This window comes from Anastrepha obliqua, chromosome 5, assembly GCF_027943255.1.
Source record: "Anastrepha obliqua isolate idAnaObli1 chromosome 5, idAnaObli1_1.0, whole genome shotgun sequence".
NCBI classification, from domain to species: domain Eukaryota; kingdom Metazoa; phylum Arthropoda; class Insecta; order Diptera; family Tephritidae; genus Anastrepha; species Anastrepha obliqua.
Window position 1 is genome coordinate 128171052 of NC_072896.1, and position 18575 is coordinate 128189626.

General features: G+C 35.0%; 1 protein-coding gene across 8 annotated transcripts; it reads right to left on the reverse strand.

Annotated features, from left to right (window-relative positions):
- Window positions 1–426: 426 nt before the first annotated feature.
- On the reverse strand, window positions 427–16310 carry LOC129246903 (ATP-binding cassette sub-family G member 1). Of its 8 annotated transcripts, none has more exons than XM_054885630.1 (10): window positions 15698–16310; window positions 8218–8465; window positions 5179–5302; window positions 4921–5110; window positions 4478–4862; window positions 2731–2856; window positions 1903–2090; window positions 1669–1837; window positions 1318–1574; window positions 427–1256 (listed from the first exon to the last, which is right to left on the reverse strand). In XM_054885630.1, the coding sequence occupies exons 2-10, from the start codon at window positions 8363–8365 to the stop codon at window positions 912–914; spliced, it is 1932 nt and encodes a 643-aa protein (XP_054741605.1). In that variant the 5' UTR covers window positions 8366–8465; window positions 15698–16310; the 3' UTR covers window positions 427–911. The 8 variants fall into 8 exon arrangements, with proteins under 8 accessions (XP_054741605.1, XP_054741601.1, XP_054741604.1 ...); XM_054885626.1 differs by having other exon boundaries at window positions 8218–8496; XM_054885629.1 differs by having other exon boundaries at window positions 8218–8514.
- Between the last annotated feature and the right edge of the window lie 2265 nt (window positions 16311–18575).

Consider the following 18575-nt stretch of genomic DNA (forward strand, 5'->3'; position numbering starts at 1 on the left):
TATAAAGTGGTAAATGGTATTATTGATGCCCCGGAAGTACGCAGCTCCTTCGAGCCTGCCCCGGCTGGTCTCACACTTAGGAATAGCCGTCTACTGAAAACAGTCGCTACTTACAAAAGCTACGTCTATCACGGCCCGTGCAATAGAATAGCCATCAGTGTCAACTCACTTCATGGTGTTCTCGACTTCTATGGTGGAACCTACGATACTTTTCTGCGAAATGCCAAAAATATAATCCTATAGATTTTTTCTCAAGAACCGTCCGGCCCATTTTCTTTATCATTGTATTACATATCAGCCCTCTATATGTTCTGTTCCTGTACCCTCTTTTTATTTGTATGTATATTGCCGATTGGCGTTTGTTAAATAAATAAAAATAAATAAATAAATAAAATCCGTATTTATGAATATATGTATAAACTCCACTTTATTTTTATTTTTTGTAATTAGAAAAAAAATGCTTTGGTCTCTTTTATTAAGCTAGTTTTCCATCGTATTTACACAGTTTCTAGTTTTTAAAATTAATAACAATAATTCCCGTAGAAAAAGTTACCTAACTATTATTTTATTTAGGTAATTGCGGGAAACATCCAGCCTGAGTAAGCGAGAAGTATTGTTATAAGGTTTGTCTGAGCAAATGGTAAGAAGAGTGCCGCTCTGTTAAATCTTAAAATAAATTCACGCATCGACATGTCAAAATGGTTTTAACTCGTGATCTACACTTTCCCTTTAGTGTTACCAAGCATGGCTCCAATTACTATTATTAAAAATTTACATTACTTTGTGCGTATGTATAATTTAGTTCCACCTTATTCTATCGCTAACTTTGCGCTGAGTGTTTTCCAGCGATAGTTTTCTCATTTAATATCGTATGTCTACTATATCCTATTTCCTACGGGTTTTTCGTAAGCTTATTGGGCACGTTTAATGCGTAAGACCAAGCTAAAAAAAAATAGCACCTTAAAGAATATAATCCAAAGCAGAAGAATAAATATGTCATGGCCATACAGATCACCCAACATGCCTAGCTCCTTCAGCAGTTTAGTTGGTGACTTGAAGTAACAAAATTCTCTATGGCATTCTAAATCGGGGCGATTATAGCCATATATGGCTTGCATAAGTGCCTCCATGGTGTAACGGTAGAATGAGATATCGCACAACGGCCGGAAAACAGATGAGAGCTCATGAATACGTATGAAAAATCCAGAAAATATCATAAAGGGAATAGCCACTCCAGGTACCAGCAAAATCGCCATCTGGAAATATATATGTTAATTCGAATGTTTTTCTATTTAGTGTTTTATATAAAACATTTACCTGCACATCAAAGGTCGAACCAAAAGCTAGCCCCATAAAATGTCCAATGATGGCCAAAATTAAACTGATCCCCCAACACATAGCGAATCGCGCCATATCATCCGGCTGGCTTGTCATGAAGTAGATGATTGTCGTAAACAGAGTTGGGCATATGAAGAGCATCGGGAGGTCAGAGAGGAGTTTTGAAGCGTAGTATGCTCTAAGCGAATACCAACCATTTAGGTATTCGCGTATAAAAACCGCCGTCTCTTGTGGACCTATAAAAGTAACCAAACATAGTTATTTGCATCAAAATACTTAACTTACGAGCCTTTTCGTAATATTCGTAGAACTCTACTCCATTCTACTTACACAACAATATGGACGGCATTGAATTGCCAAAGAAAATAAACATTATAATGAAAAATATGCAGGAAATGTTGGTTAGTGTTCGGGCGCCATCATTGCCAATGTCCCAAAATACCGCGCCAACGAGAGCTGCAACGAGGACATGCATAAAAACGCGCAATTGAACGGCAATCTGCATAAATAAACGCAACAAACCGAAAATATACACTTTACTGTAATAAATCGAAACTATTTTACCAAGTTCCTTGACATTGTACGCAGAGATCTTCGTGTGAGTATGACCAGTTGGCGCCAAACGTTCACCTTTGATCTAAGACGCACCGAGGTTAATCTGCAGGGCTCATACAACATTCGTTCAACTTGAGCTTCATTGTTTGATCGCATCTCGATGGTGGTGTGAGAATTTAAATTGCTCGACATCTTAGCTTTGAATGTAGAAAGGTAATGATCGTTACGCACAAACAGACAGATGTGGCTAATATAAATAACCAAATACAAATGGTAATATGCAGCCCGGTCCACTTGATTAGAGGCAGTAATTTATATGGAAGGACATGGCTATTAAAGCAACCGTAGCACAATATTACAACTGTTGAATTTTTACTGATGTGAAATACCGCTAGATGGAATAATATTTCGATGCATGTTTATATTCGAGCGAAGTACTGCCTTCACTTGAATTATCAGAAAACCTTGAATTACTATGGTAGGCCAAGTAGACCAAGTGAACCGAACTGTAGAAATATATAGAAATATAATATTATATGTTAACGGAATTTCAATGTAATGAAGTAATGCTTCCTATGCACACGCACGTTTTTCCGCATGACATGAGCTACTAGGTAGCTTCCTAAAATTTCATTTTCAATCGATTTGTGGATAAAACCTTTTTAAAAGGATCCTTGAACAGGACGAAAAAAAGCCAGACCCGGGTGCCTAACCGAAGCTTTTAAAAAAGATGTCCAACGGAGGGTTATTTGTGCACTTTGGTTCGAAGAAAGCTGTCTATGCTTCCGATTAAAATACTCTAAAGAGTTCATAGATGTATTATGTGTTTAGACTTACACTTTTCCTGCACGCAAAGGTTTGCATCTTCATTTGGTTGTTTATCTACTCCGCAATGCCGTTTCTTATTCCTTTCTATCAAACCCAATATGGGTTTATTGTGCTCTTCGCTACTTACTTCCAAAGCTAAAATAAATAATACAAATACATACACTGCGTTACAAAAACGAACTTTTTTTCTGGCCTATGAACCAAATATACTTTTTCGCAAAGGGGAGAAAAAATAAAAATACACGTGTATCGGCGATTTTCATGTACACGTCAGAATTTTTTTTTTAAATATGTATAAAATATAGAGCTCGTAGTCCGCCTGTGTGAAAAACTTTGGATCAATTTTTAACCCTTTTTCCGTGATCCAATCGCGCTGAATTTCTGCAGGCAGACTCGTGGAAATGTTTTTATTATGTAAAATTAAAAAAAAAAATTTTATCAATTCTCAGATTTTCTTAAATTTTTTTTTTTTTCTAAACATCCAGCAACAAACAAACATCCAGCTGTCCCGATCGCATATGCCACCAACCTCAAAGAAACATACGAAGGCATGGAATTAATATTACAGCTGATAAACTACCAAGAGCATAATTGGAAAATATGCTGGCGTAGGCGTAGAAAGTATAGAAAATCTACCATTAGTGCAGCCATCTCAAATCATTTTGCCATCACTACACATTAAGCTCGGTGTCGTATCAAATTAAAAAAAAAAACTGGATCGTGAGGGCGAGGCGATTGCAAGTTTGCGCAATATTTTTCCGAAATTGAACGGCGCAAAGATTCATGCAGGTATTTTTTTACGAAGGCTTTTAGTAACTTTATTTTTTTAATGATGTGTATAATTTAAGGTGTTTTCAGTGGTCCACAGATAAAAAAAATAGTTGCGAGTTATGAATTTTCATCAAAATTGAATGCTATCGAACAACGTGCATGGAAAGGCATAGTTGCCGTTATTGAGCAGTTTCTTGGCAACAAACGAGCTGACAATTATAAAAATATTGTTGCAGAAATAATTTTGGCATATGGCGAAATGGGCATATTAATGTCGCTAAAGATCCATTTCCTTTACAATCATAACGATGAACATGGCGAAAGGTTCCATCAGGACATTGCGGCTATTGAAAAGCGCTTTAAAGGACAAGACATTACGCATATGATTGGCGATTGGTCTATTTGTCGCGATACTGACACAAATACTTACAAACGCAAAAATAAAAGGCCTAAGTTTCTTTAAAAGCATTAAAATTTTTAATGTAACAATTTTTAATTTTAATATAATAAAATTAATAAAAAAATTCGGGGTTTTATATCTCTATTGTAATGCGGAGTGAAATACCTTTCTTTTGATACCCACATCGGCATATCTCATGCAATTTTTTTTTTTTAATTTCGAACAGGTGGCAACCCTGTGAAACATTGTCAGTTGCAACACCTAGGTGAAAAGTCTAGAAATGTGATACACTATCTGTGTACCAATTTCATTAAAATCCGTAAAGCTAATCCTGAGATCGTGTGGCTATACAGATATGCATACAAGAATTGCTCGTTTAAAGTTATAAAAAACAAAAAACAAAATTGTGAGGTGTACATGAAAATCGCCGATACATGTGTATTTTTATTTTTTATCCCCTTTCCGAATAAGTATATTTGGTTCATAGGACAGAATGTGTGTAACGCGGTGATATATACAAAAATATTAACAATGCATTGACATATGTACATATATATGTAAATACATACATTTAGAATCTCTTACCAAAGTCGGCTGGATTGTAGTAATTGGGGAAGGCAAAGCCCGCCGCTTCAAAGGTGGCAATCATTTCTCTTTCTGGACCTGAATATAACACTTGACCCCGTGACATCACTAACACGTCGTCGAACAGTTTTATCAGCCTCGAACTTGGCTGGTGAATAACACACACGATTATATGCCCATCGAGCGCCAGCCTCCTCAAATAGTTGATAACTTGCAAACTGGCGACACTGTCTAAGCCACTAGTGGGTTCATCAAAAAACATGACTGGTGGATTAGTAACTAGTTCTATAGCGATAGATAGCCGTTTTCGCTCGCCGCCGGAAAGGTTTCGCACCAATCTATGTCGGCACTTATCCATATTGAGTATCTGGAGAATGTCATCAACCTGTGTGGAAGTTACGTGATAAAAAATGGTATTTTTCGTATAAATAACGGGCGCCTACAATTTTTCGCTTCTCCGCAGAAATCGTTTGGGCAGGCAACTTAAGATCTGCAGAATCGTTCATTGTTTCTTGCACTGTTAACAAGTCGAGTAATGCAAAATCTTGCGGAATGTAACATGAGGATTTGCGAAAAGTCAAAACATTCCGCTCACTGCCATTGAATGTAAATTGACCCGAAACATTGCTCGCTCTGAAAACATTTTAAGTCACAAATTATTCGGACGGTACAATAGTATTCTCAGGTATATTAAATCCTACTTGAAACCGGAGAGCACGTTAAGAATCGAAGTTTTGCCCGCTCCAGAGGGACCCAAAACAGCAGTAAGGCGCCCCGACTTGAATTCCCCGCAGACATCATTAAGTATTTTAACCAGCTTTTTGTCTAAATTTAGGTGCAAATATGTATATGAGATTATATAGGCTTTTTTTATGTACTTAGACAGTATAAAATGCCTATTTAATAATTAGAAAATTTTACGCATTTTAAGTTTTTTTTAACTATTAAACAAAATTTTTCAATAATAAATTAAAAACTTAGGTTTTTGAAATTACAATATAAAAACTTAGAAACAGCTTTCTTAAATGTGCAATAAATTATTGGTATAACTGAACCCGTTATGCAGTTCGTATGAACGCCATTATGTAAAAATGCCTCTATAGAGAAGTTTAAAATGCATTTCACTCACTTTTTTAAAGCCTTCGAAGTTCTATCGCGCGGTTAACATTGATGCGATATAAATATGGTATTAATAAAATACACCGCACGGAAAAATTATAAGGCCAAGATGATTATGATGATATCTACTAAAGCAATAATGGAAAATATCCCAATATCGTTTCGTTGAATGTATGTTTAAAACGGTATCTCACAAGAGAAACTATTCCACTTTTATTACTGGTATTTTAGTAAGGCGCAAATTCTTGTTCTGTGCAAAACGAAAGAATTATTAGACCAAAAGCGTTTGCTTTCAATTTAAAATTTTACAATACAATGCAAGTTAAAATTATTATATTCTAAGTGTTTTTGATTGCTTTATCTCGTTCTCACATTTATTTTTTCTGAATTTGAGCAGGGACAAGTTTTAGCATGAAGTGAGAGAGGCCTGACAATGCGAGAGATATCTTCAAAATTAAAAAAAAAACTTAGCGCTACAGATTTTCGGGAAATTAATCGTTTGGCTGTGAATAAATCAAATAGCCCTGCTGAAATTGATTTGGATAACCCCGTGTGCAGCAAATTTTGCAAGCAGAACCTAGTCTAGAATATTTAAAACGAGTAGCGAAGCCTAAATTATCCACACGACCACAAACTGGCCATATTGACATTTGGGAAGATTAATGAGAAAGTGTATTTTTTTCCGATGAAAAAAAATTCAATCTGACGAGTCAGCTGATTTTTAATGATCATTTCGATGAGGAGTGGTATTCCAGCATGTCAACGCAGCTGTTCATGCTTTCAAAACAAAAACAAGGTTCCAACATAAATTACTAAGCTCCAAATTATAAACTAACAGCAAGAATTCTATTTGTTTATTTTGAATATATTTAGTAACATTGGTTTATGCCTTTTCGTTCAGTAGATTTTGCTTTTCTTATTAATTAATTTCGTCAAATGTGTGCTTATTTCTGGATATTTGTAAAACATTTCTCATTAAAAGTTTAAATATTCTCTTTCTCTTAGCTTCACAGTCTGTGTCAGACCATAGCTTCATCAACAATCCTCCCACAATTCAATCTTTCTCTCTTGCCTGATTTCTCCAATTACGAATGTTCATCGCTTTTAAGTCTGCTTCTACGTCATCAAGCTATCTCTTTCTTGGTCGGCCTCTCTTTCTTCCTCCAATTGGGCGCAAAGTAAACACCCTTTATTAAATTATTTGTTGTACCAATTCATCTAATCCGCTGCGCTTTAATAAACCGTATTACATTTTCCCCACCAACAAGGTTTTCAACTTCGTTGTTGTAACGGATGCGATACGTGCCGTTTTCAAGCCGAATAAGTCCGTAGATTTTTCTCATTATGGTTCTTTCAAATCGCAATAGCTGGTTTACCTATATCATTAACTTTCAGTTTCCAGATTTCATCACCATAAGTACGAACCGGACGTAACACAGTTTTATACATCTTGATTTTCTGCATTCGTGATAAAACCTTTGATCTGAAAAATTTAATATTTGCATCGGTCATCTTATTGGCAGATTTATTTCTTTCATTATATCGCTGATAGAACGAATCCTAAGTATTTGAATTCATTTACACTTTCAAAAACAAAATCTTCTATAGCTAGATTGTTTTCATCCGTATTACGGGCTGGGCGAAGCATAAACTTAGTTTTTTAGGCGTTGACATTCAGTCCTAAAGGTTTTGCTTTTGTTGATTTTTGCCAAGATGAGAACGTCGTCAGCATAAGCACATATTGGAAAATCTTTGTCAAATATTGTTAAGAACAAGTTAATATTTTTTATGACTGTGTGCAAAATGAGAACGGACAATGCGTCTCCTTATCTAACACCAGACAGGCTCTGGAAGGGTTCAGACATTTCGCCTTGTACTAGCACCTTGTCAGTAGTATTCTTCAACGTGCAGAGAACCAGTTCAATCAGTTCCAACGGTACGTCAAGTTTTTGGAAAGAGGGTCTGATTTGCTTTCTGTTTAGACTATCTTACGGTCGAAAAATTTTTCAAAAATTTGGCTTACCAGGAAATCTTGATCAATTGTCGATCCATTGCTTCTAAAGCCACACTGGTATTCATCTATTATTTCATCAGCATAAAATTTGATACGCTCGTACACAATATTTGTGAACACTTTGTAACCAACGTTCAAAATTCCTCGATAATTTCGACTTCAGTCTTATTGCCCTTCTAATGTATTGGCACTATTACACTTGAAAAGTGTAAATATTAAAAACATAAATTGTTTGCCCTAAATTGATAATAAAAATATAAGAAATATAGTTGGTCTTATAATTTTTTCCTGTGGTGTATCATGCATGCTTTTCTAATGCTGGATTGAAACATGGCTCGCAACACTAAACTTGTTTACTTGCTGTCCCGGCTTTTTTCTTTGTTTGCTTTCTCCATATGTAAGCTACATTTCGAGCAAAATATTTGGTCTTAAACACAACATTGATTAAGAGTTAACATTCTTATACCTATAACACGTTTCCCTCCATCATTGATAAAAATTACAGACGTCAAAGTTTAAAAAAAGGAATAATTGTCTTTATATTTATTACTTGGTAATGTAAAAACATACATATACATACATACTTATGTGTTAAGGTATCACTTACTCTGTTTGGTAATGTAGGAAACATTGCTGAATTGTAATTTGAATTTTTGTTGGCCCAAAAGACTTTCATTTACTGAACTGCTCGTGGAAGTCGCCTCAATTTCCGCTGAAGTGGAATCGGTTGTTCCAAGCTTATCTTCATTTGGCATAGTGAGCTATCGCAATGCCTTGCTTAAGTTGTATAATCCAACTTTTTAATATTTTTTATTATGGTATATCCACTAAACATGAACGTAGACCACAGTTCAGCTTGAGATTAAAATTGTGACTGAGTACTTAGCTGCAAAAATTTCGTTAACTGGACAAGTAATCAACTTGTTTTTATAGCAGTAAAGAAAAAAATGGATTTATTTTTGAAATTATACATACTGACCTAAGTAGTCAGTGATTCCCAACCGTTTCACAGTTGATAGTGCAAAATATCTGTGTAATTATGTGATAACTGTAATTTCGATCACAATCCAAACCTTAAAAGACGAAGAAATTGTTCATTTTGGGCTTACAAGATCGCAAGCCAAGATGCTTGCAGCCACTGCACTTTTCAAACAAACGAGCATAATTTTATTAAAGCCGTTGCCGATCACCGTTGCTAAAAATCAGCTATTACTCAAGTAGAAACTCATATCTGAGTGAGATTAAACAATTGGACTTTGACTCACGACTGTGTTAAATGCTCGGCCTTGGATGATTTCTTTATTTATATTTAGTTAATTCATAAAATTAGTTATCAAAGTGCGCACACTTCGAAACAAAAATTATTGTTATTACTTGAGAAGCTCAAACCAGACTATTTTTCATTCAGAAGTCATAGTTTGTGTTTAGCCCACAAATGAAAGCGAATCGTGAGTCGATGCGAGTGCATACTTAGACAGATGTGTACTCGTATATGTGTGAATACCAAAGTCTCTTCGATTGCAGATTGGAAAATAGTCTCAAAGTCGGACTGTAGAAACTGTGAAGAAATAGGTATTTCTCATGGATCGATGCACCAAAAGAGACAGTCTACTTTATGAATCGTAATTGGGTCAAATGCGAATGCGGCAAAAATATTAGCGTACAGTGGATGGGAAAAATAAGTCAACAACACAGGCGTTTGCTGTCAAATATTTGTTATTACGTGCAAAGCTTTTGAATTATTTGGCTATCGCTGTCGCCGAGTGGGTTAATGTGTCGCTACCATTTAGTGGCTCTCGGTGGATCCATTAAGTCACTCTGCAAGCAATGGAAAATCCCCAAGTGCAGTTCTGCTATGAAAAAGCTTTTCATAAATCTCATGTGATGTTCGGAAATATCATATATATATATATATATAATTGGCGCGTACCCCCTTTTTGGGTGTTTGGCCGAGCTCATCCTCCTATTTGTAGTATGCGTCTTGATGTTGTTCCACATATGGAGCGACCTACAGTTTCAAGCCGACTCCGAACGGCAGATTTTTTTATGAGGAGCTTTTTCATGGCAGAAATACTCTCGAAGGTTTGCCATTGCCTGCCGAGGGGCGACCGCTATTAGAAAAATCTTTTTCTTAATTTTGGTGTTTCACCGAGATTCGAACCGACGTTCTCTCGATGAATTCCGAATGGTAGTCACGCACCAACCCATTCGGCCACGGCGGCCGGTGATCGGAGATATCATAGGCCATAGAAATATATATTAGAAATTAAACAAAATAAATTGTTATTCAAATTAAGTCCTTAGGAATTGTAAACAATCCAAAATATACTAAAAAAGTTTTCCAATGGCAGTGTATGGTCCACATTAGCAATTTGTACAATACAAGTATATGTATATGTATAATAAATATATTTATCAAGTTTTTTTCACAAATTATATTCAGCCTTATCGCGTACGCTATGGGAACATACCGTTATCATAAATTACAATATGGTACAAAAACAAAGCAAAGAAAAATTGAATTTATAGAAATTATTCTTTCCATAGCAAACTCGCTTTATAATATTATACTTTTTGCATACATTACACATGGGCTGAACAGCCCCTGATCTAATAAAGAAAACTCGTTTTTTATGTTCAAAATTAGCTTTATTCATCAACGTAATTTCCATCAAGAACAACGCAATCATTCCAGTGCCGCTTTAATATTTCAATACCACTGTTGTAGACGATTTATCTTTTGCCTTAAAATAGACCTCAGATTCATTCGAGCGAAATTTTTTACCGGCGAGCATTTTTTAGGTATGCGAACAACCATTGCAGTCGTTGCTAGGAGCCAAATCTGGTGAATATTGTGAATGTGGGAGCAATTCAAAGTTCAATTCATGTAGATAGTTTTGCCATTGTTTTGATTGACTTGCGACACAGTGCGTTGTCTTGAAAGTGGGCAAACGCGGCGCTCACTTTGAATAGAGCTTTCTCATAGTCAAACGCTCTTGTAATATAAAGCCAAACGTTCTTTTGATATCTTTACGATGTCAGCTAACTCACGCATCTTCTCTTTTCGATCATCTGGTGTTACCGCCTCATTTGGACGTCCACTGCGTTGTGCATCATCGGTGTCTTTACGACCACGTTTGAAGTCATTGTTATTGTTGTTTCTGATGGAGCGAAGTCCACATAACACTTTTCAAGCCATTGCTTCGCTTCAACGGTATTTTTCCCCATCAAGAAGCAGTGTAAAATTCAAACACGAAATTCTTCTTGATCCATTGTTTTGAAAATAACAAAAGTAGGGTAACTTTTAACACAATATTTCACGAACTAATGAATAGAATATCATGAAATTTTACAGTTGTCTTTTTAAAGTTTTTCAACCTCACTCATGCTCGCGAGACGGATCCAATTAATTGTGCAAAAATGAATTATATTTGCGCAAATAATGTAAAAATTATTGTTTATTGTTTTATTATTTTATTGCATTAATATTTTCATGGTTTTGATAAGAAAGCTCTAATGCATTTATAGTTACATACATACATACATACGAACATACTTAAATGCATAAAAACTGGCAATCGCGCACGAATAATAGTCAGTTTACATTTTAATAGCTTATCGCTTACTTTTTATAACTTTAGCTTCCTACTCGTTAATTCGTTAAATTTCATTAATTAGTCAATAAAAGATTAGATTATTGCAGCATTTAAGCAGCGTCTAAGTACATTTTGTTGCCTTGATATTTGGTAAGTAATCTTCAAAATGGTTGTCAAAGTATTAATAGAATCGGCATCCATGGCGCATTGAAATCCATATACATACATATATACACCTACATGCATACCATATAAGCATATATTTATATTAAGTCAGATCTGTTGCGCCTTTGCGGACTTTGTATTCAACACTGCTAATCGTTTTTTAATGCTCAGTAAGGGTGTGTGTTTTCGTGCCAAAACAGGTGTGACTATAATTTGCATATACCCATTATAATATAATTATATAATATTGTATATATTACCCATTTTGGAATAATCCATTTAAATTATTTATTTAAATATGCATTGGCATATACCCTATGATCAAAAAGTGCCGGAAATGTGATGTTAGCTGTTTTCTTCGATTGCCAAGGCGTAGTGCACCATGTGTACCTTCCATCGGGCCAGACAGTCAATAAAGAATATTATTTATCCGTTTTGAAGCGTTTGAGAGATGATGTAAGTCGCAAACGGCCGGAAATGTGGGCAAACAGTGCTTGGATTTTGCATGATGATAACGCGCAATCGCACCGACCCCAAATTGTGCTGGATTATTTGACCAAACACCAAGTAAATACCAACGTGCAAGCACCGTATTCACCTGATATGGCCCGGTGCGACTTTTTTTTGTTTTCCAAGTTGAAGTTACCACTTCGTGGAAGGATATTTCAGTCGATAGAGGAGATCAAAGAGAATGCGACGAAGAACTGAAGGCTATCCCTTCATCGGCCTACCAGGGGTGCATGGAGGACTGGGTTAAACGTTGCCACATTCGTGTTGCTTCAGACGGGTCACATTTTGAAGGGGATAAAATAAATTTGCCTGAAACTTAACTCTGTTTTGTTTTATTTAAACATTCCCGTTACTTTCTGATCATAGGTATAAGCAGGTCTAAGAAAAAGTAGTAGTAGTAGTAATTCTTTATTTATTTATAAATTTTTAATCTTACATTTCAATAATTTTTACAATAATTCGTTTAAATATATAAATACATAAAGAAAGAAATAATAAATTTGTAGCAATAACAATGTTATCTGTCACAACTCAAAAATTAATCAAAAATTGAACTCTGCAATAAGAAAATTTCTTCTAAGAAAAAGTAATTGCAATGAATAGATTTATTCTTTATTTGAAAAAAAAAAATTGCTCGTAAAGCATTTTGTATCTTATAGTCTTTTTCGTCAAAAGTAAATGTCACATAGCCTCAGTAACTATTACTTTATACCTTCATTCCATCAGATTTCAAACTCAAATTCTTGCATTCTTCTGGGAAATGCATTTCGGGTCTCTTTAATTTGGGTATGGAACACAAACCTATTTATTTATCACCCTTCATAGCTCTATGTACACATATGTGCATTCCAAAAATTTAGACAAATTCCATTAGTTGACTATTTCCAGATCTGTCAGGCAGTCAAAATGCGTTTTTTCTAGGACCTACACAATGCTCATCTGTCCTTGAATATTTCAGTGCCCCAGCCCTTAAATCAAGGAAACTTTATGCCAAATATGCCTAAAGGCTCAAATATAATATTTAGTTGTGGATGTTACACCCAAAATGATGAGAAATTATAGCAATGGTATCGAATTTAATACAAAGTCAGCGCGAAAAAAGCCACAAACATCCAAAAAATTGGCCACAAAGGTTACAATTTGCCTGAAAAATATATGAATAAGCCCAGCCAGTTTTGATTTAATGCAATTTTCCCAGATAAGTGTAATCAAATTTATTTTTTTGAGCAGACACAAACAATCTATTGGGCTCACACAAATATCAAAGACAAAACTCATCGACAACAGAACACGCCTAGACTCTAAAGATATGAGATTTATTATTCATTCATCGAGCGTAAAGCAAAGCTCTCTGAACGAACTCTAATCTATTAATATAGACTGCATGAAACGGTCTGCAAACGAATACCGCGTATTCTAACCTGGACCGAACTAAGGGTGAGAATAAGGGCTAGAAAACGATGAATTAGTTTGACGAATAAAGTTATTCAACTCACGCTGGAGAGTGGGTAAGAAACTCTATCAAAAGCTTTAGAAAAATCTATATACATAGATTGCATCCATTTGAAAACCCCATTGAAAAGTATCCAAACAATCCTCCGTAAATGTAGCTAAATTCGTTAACGTGAATCTGCCCGGAACAATCCCATGTTGATTGGGACATAACAAATGTTTAACGGAAAAGTATATTTTGCCTTTGACTATACTATACACTCAAATATTGCAGTTAGTTTGGAAATCGGCCTATAATTTTCAATTTAATTTTTAGTGCTGCTTTTAAGGATTAAGTCTATCCAGGTAATTTCCACCCATCAACGAAGACTCAAGCAGAAAGTGATAGGATTAAATGTGCTCTAAAGACGTAATTAAAGCAGGACAACTTTTAATTAGAATAATGAATAGGCCACCAACGCCGGTTTTAGCGGATGGCTTAAGCTGTTGTATGACAATAAAGGCATCGATGTCAGTCAAATTTAATTTCCCGAAGTTGATGGAAGTATCTGAATTAAACAGGATATCTTCATAAACAAAGTCAAAATGATTGTCTGAAATAAAATTCAAAGAAAAAAATTTAGCGAAAAGATTGACAGCATCAAAGATGGAATTAGCTGACAGCCCTTTAAGATGAACAGACGCAGTTTTTCTTAAATTTTTTGTAACTCTAAAAGGACTTTGATTTCTACAGCAAGACGTGGAGGAGGAGGTTTAAATGTTTGGGAATATAGGAGCTTGTAACAGAAAATTTGCATCCTAGTGTGGCAAAGTTGTGAATAGAGCAGGACTTTCATTTCTACCAGGAAAAAGATACCTAGTCTGCTGCGCATAATACAAGGCTTTAATTACTATACAGTTTTAGGAAGGTTATAAAAACAACTGCCCAAAGCCTAGATCTCAACCCGATTGAGCATTTGGGGAGTATTTACGACACAAAACTGAGAGAGTGCCAGTTCACCAACAAAATTCAAATGCAAAAGATCTTTAAAGAAAAATTTCTTCAATTTGACCCAGAGGTAAGAAAAAATTTAGTCTGCGCAAGGTTATTCGTAGAGGAAAAGATACTAGATAACAGTTTTTCTAAATTACGCTCATAAATTTATTTTATTTTTGGATTGTCGAACACTTCTTGTGTTTCTCAAATTGACTTTGAATGCCATAATTATGAATTTAATACTATTATTCATTTCTATAATTACAATAACTTGCATAATAAAATCTGAAGAATTATTTGTTTGAAATTTTAAATAAAAAGTGTTGTTTTTTGTTTTTTGAATATACAATGATTTTTCACTTATTATTCCCAGAACGTGCGTTATGTCGAATACTTTTTTTGCCCGCAAATAGTCTCAGACCTAGCCTTAAACGAAGATGCACGTACATACAAGCATTTGCCTGCCAAAGGCTTCCAGAATAAACGATAACAGAGTGATCTGTGTACAGTCTTCTAGCCACTTAAGCGTTTCTTAAGTATAAAAATCACTTTCCCACTACTACAGTTAGTAGGAGTAGTCGCAGTGTAGTTCACGCGCATACTTTCAAGGTTTCGTCCAGCTTAGGCCACGTGGGAGTTTACCGGAAATCACTTATTTAACCTGAGGATTCCTAGGATGACAGCCTATTAATTATCCACATAATATTTTCTCGCAGAAAAAAATTACTTATAAGTCACAAGGAAGGCATAGAACTCCTTTTGACTCTTACTGGAACTTATTTATGGTCGCTAGACAAGGCTTAGTAATGTTTTCACAACAACGAAGTGCAAAATATTCACCCACAAATTGTTTGTGTTTGGAATTCACTTGTTACGCACTTGTTATTTCACTTATCAAATTCCAGTTTGTTTGAATGTAACAGATGTTTGTTTTGAATGTAACAGAAAAATTAATATCGAGCATCGTCTGTATGTATGTTTGCCCAAAGATAGACATGCATACATCTCCAGTGCACACACAGCATTTTTTATTAACCTGTCGGCATGTGCGCCGCAGACCAAAAATGTAATATTCGAAAGCTTAATAAATAAAAGTACACTTATCTGTTGACATTCTGTTATTTAAATTCAAACATCTGTATGTATGTGTATATTGCACGTGTGTAAAACATATGTATATACTTGTGTTTTGCCCGAACCCACTGCAGTTAACGGCTCGCATTCATATTCATTGAAATATTTAATCAATTATCATTCGTTATATTGCACACTGCCAATTATGAACTTGACTACTTAATCGCCGTCACTTTAGCATGTAATTGTTTTTGTTATTTATTTACATATACATTTATTTGTCTCATTATTCAACTACAATATTATGAACCCACTTTGACCCAACGCATACGCCCATCAACAATCGCCTTGCAAATTAACCGATTTCATACTGATTGCTTTATAATCGCAATTTCAGCTTAGAGCTCCGGAGCTGCTTCGACCACTTCAAACTTGCTTAGACGCTTACACTGTCGTCTATGGTGCTCCGTTGATTTAGTGATAACGCGAAAGCTGAAAAGAGTGAAAATACTGAGAACGATGGAAGATGAACACTCACTGATTGAGTGGGTTGCTCACAATTTGAACGTACGACCGTTTACTGGAATGGATATTAAGTGCATATATACATTATATTGGCAAAATGCGGTAACTCATATGTAAATATAAATATTCTGATACGCGATAAATGGGGTGGTGGAGTATACAAGTGAACTGTGACGATTCGAGATTCGACAAATCTGCGTAGAAGTCCAATTAAACCCCTTGACTTCGTTAGAAAAATTGGCGAAATTATCATTACTTGAGCGTCCGTTGATGTAGGCCAGCTTTCTATACCTGCTCGACTTTGAAGTGTTTTTCTGAGACTTCTTATTTTTTTAAGTCAATCTTTTATTTAAGATTTTGAAAATTGTTATAATTTTTTAATTATTTACTTAGCAATTACTTTCCTTTTTCCTCAAAATAGGGGCAAATCAACGCGGTTTACTTTTATGTAATATTAATAGTCCTAAGTTTTCGAATATAATCCGTAACACCCATATTTCTCTTGATACTCTTAGAATGCCCAACCAGATAATAATATTACTAAACAAAATCTGTATTTTTTAAATTTCCCTAAGCCTTTTCGAAACATTTACGCAACAAACAAAACCCAATTAAATTTTGCTGAACTATATTTTATTCGGTCTGTTTTCGTTGCTGTGTTGCGTCGTTCAAGTTGTTAAACTGTGATTATTAGAAATCTTTAAAAACGAAAGTTTGCCATATACTTATGGACACCCATGTGTTTAGTATTTAAAATTTCTCTCCGAAATTCAAGAGATGAAAGTAGATGCAGAAAGTGTTAAATTAATCGACTTAGTATGGCATTTAAGCTATTTCAATATTTTAGAGGCTCCTTTAACACCTATTTGGAGAACATCACTTCTAAGCTGGTAGATAAGTTAAATGGTTGAAGTACCAGTCTGACACTCCTCAAGCAGCACTAAAGCACCGTTTTGATACCAATTGTTTTTTACAAATTATTATTTATTACTAAGCTGACTCCAGAATCTATTTGCTCTTTGTTTAAGATGCACTGTCGTAGACTTTTTATTTTATAAAAAGGCGCTTTTTGTACTATTACTTTATTATTTATTTACTACTTAGATCGAAGTGCAAACCTCACAAAGAATCTAATCTTTCAACTAACTTTACTATTATTATTTTTATCTTTATTATATATAAATTAATAATCGTTAATACCAATTAAGTATGTAGGTATGGGACGTGTACAAACGCGTTCTTTTGAAAGCTTTTAATTATTGCAACAAAACGACGAGACTTGTCTAGGCTGAACTAAATGAAATATCAATGAATATTAATAGTGAGATAATATGAAGAGTCCCACAGTCTTTGGTATTGTAAGTTATTGATAAAAAATAATTTAAAGCACAGCGAAACTTCTTCAATCCCCTCACCATATTAGCTAAAATTTAGTAATAGCCAATAATTGATTTTTAAGCATTTATTACTCTTCCACAAATATGTATTACCAATCTTCTTAAATAAAACAGTTTTATTAAACCGACATTTTTAATTCATTTTTTAAATTACTAAATTTGTTAAAACTTATATATTCTTGGACTCAGGAATGTATCACGAATTAATGCGTCATTATCACTGACGCAAGTACAACACAGGTATGTGTGTATGTATATTCCCCAACGAGCTTTGATTCAATGCTTATTTATTAAAAATAAAGTTCCATCTCGCAAACATTCTAGTAATGTGCCAAAGTTGCATATTTTTAGGCGTTTACACGGGGCATTATAAAATGTTAGGGCACGTGCTTAGCGATTAAGAGCTAGTCTATCACAATATTGGAGCAATGAGTTTTTTCTAAAAATTTAGAAATTGTATGAGTTCTCTTATTGTTTTCTTAGTACAGGGTGGCTGATGAAAGCCGCTACCAAAAAAAAATTGAATAACTTTTTTTCTTTTTAAGTTATCTGTTCCATTTTTATTTTAATTTGCAGATTGATCTTTAAAATTTAATTATTAAAATGGATAACTGGGACACGCAAACAAGAATTTGGATAGTCCGCCGTTTTGGTACAGAGAGAGTACAGGCGGATGTTTGGCGGCGATCCCCCGAGCAGATGGACCATAATGAGACTGGTGAATAATTTTGCTGAGCAAGGAACAGTCGCAAGAAGGCCTTATCATCGAAACCCACCAGTTCGGACGGAGGAAACGATCGCTGCTGTAGCTGCAGCTATACAAAGCAATCCAAGGGTTTCAACAAGAAGCTTATCTGCTCAACTTGGTGTCAGCCGACAGTCTTTGCAAACAATAATGCACAAAGATTTAGACTTATTTCCCTACAAAATTCAAATGGTTAACAAACTGAATGCAGCAAACTTGCCGATTCGCTTGGAATTTTGCCAGAAGATCCTGCAAATGGTGGAAGAAGACCAAAACATGTTAAACTGCCTTTTCATGTCTGATGAGGCCCATTTTGATTTAAACGGCAATGTGAACAAACAAAATTGTCAAATATGGAGTACTTCTAACCCACAGATACTCCACGAGACGGAATTGCATCCTCTTCGCGTGACAGTGTGGTGTGCGGTTTCTTCACGCTGTATTGTCGGGCCTTATTTTTTTGAAGAAAATGGTCACACCGTTACGGTTACTGGAGACCGTTATTTGAAAATGCTGAAAGAATTT

Coding starts and splice junctions, on each gene's coding strand:
- LOC129246903 (XM_054885630.1), bottom strand. CDS start 8,365: ATGCCAAATGAAGATAAGCTTGGAACAACCGATTCCACTTCAGCGGAA. Junction 5,111..5,178: donor AACGTGCTCTCCGGTTTCAA/GTAGGATTTAAT, acceptor AAATGTTTTCAG/AGCGAGCAATGTTTCGGGTC. Junction 1,838..1,902: donor GTACAATGTCAAGGAACTTG/GTAAAATAGTTT, acceptor TTATTTATGCAG/ATTGCCGTTCAATTGCGCGT.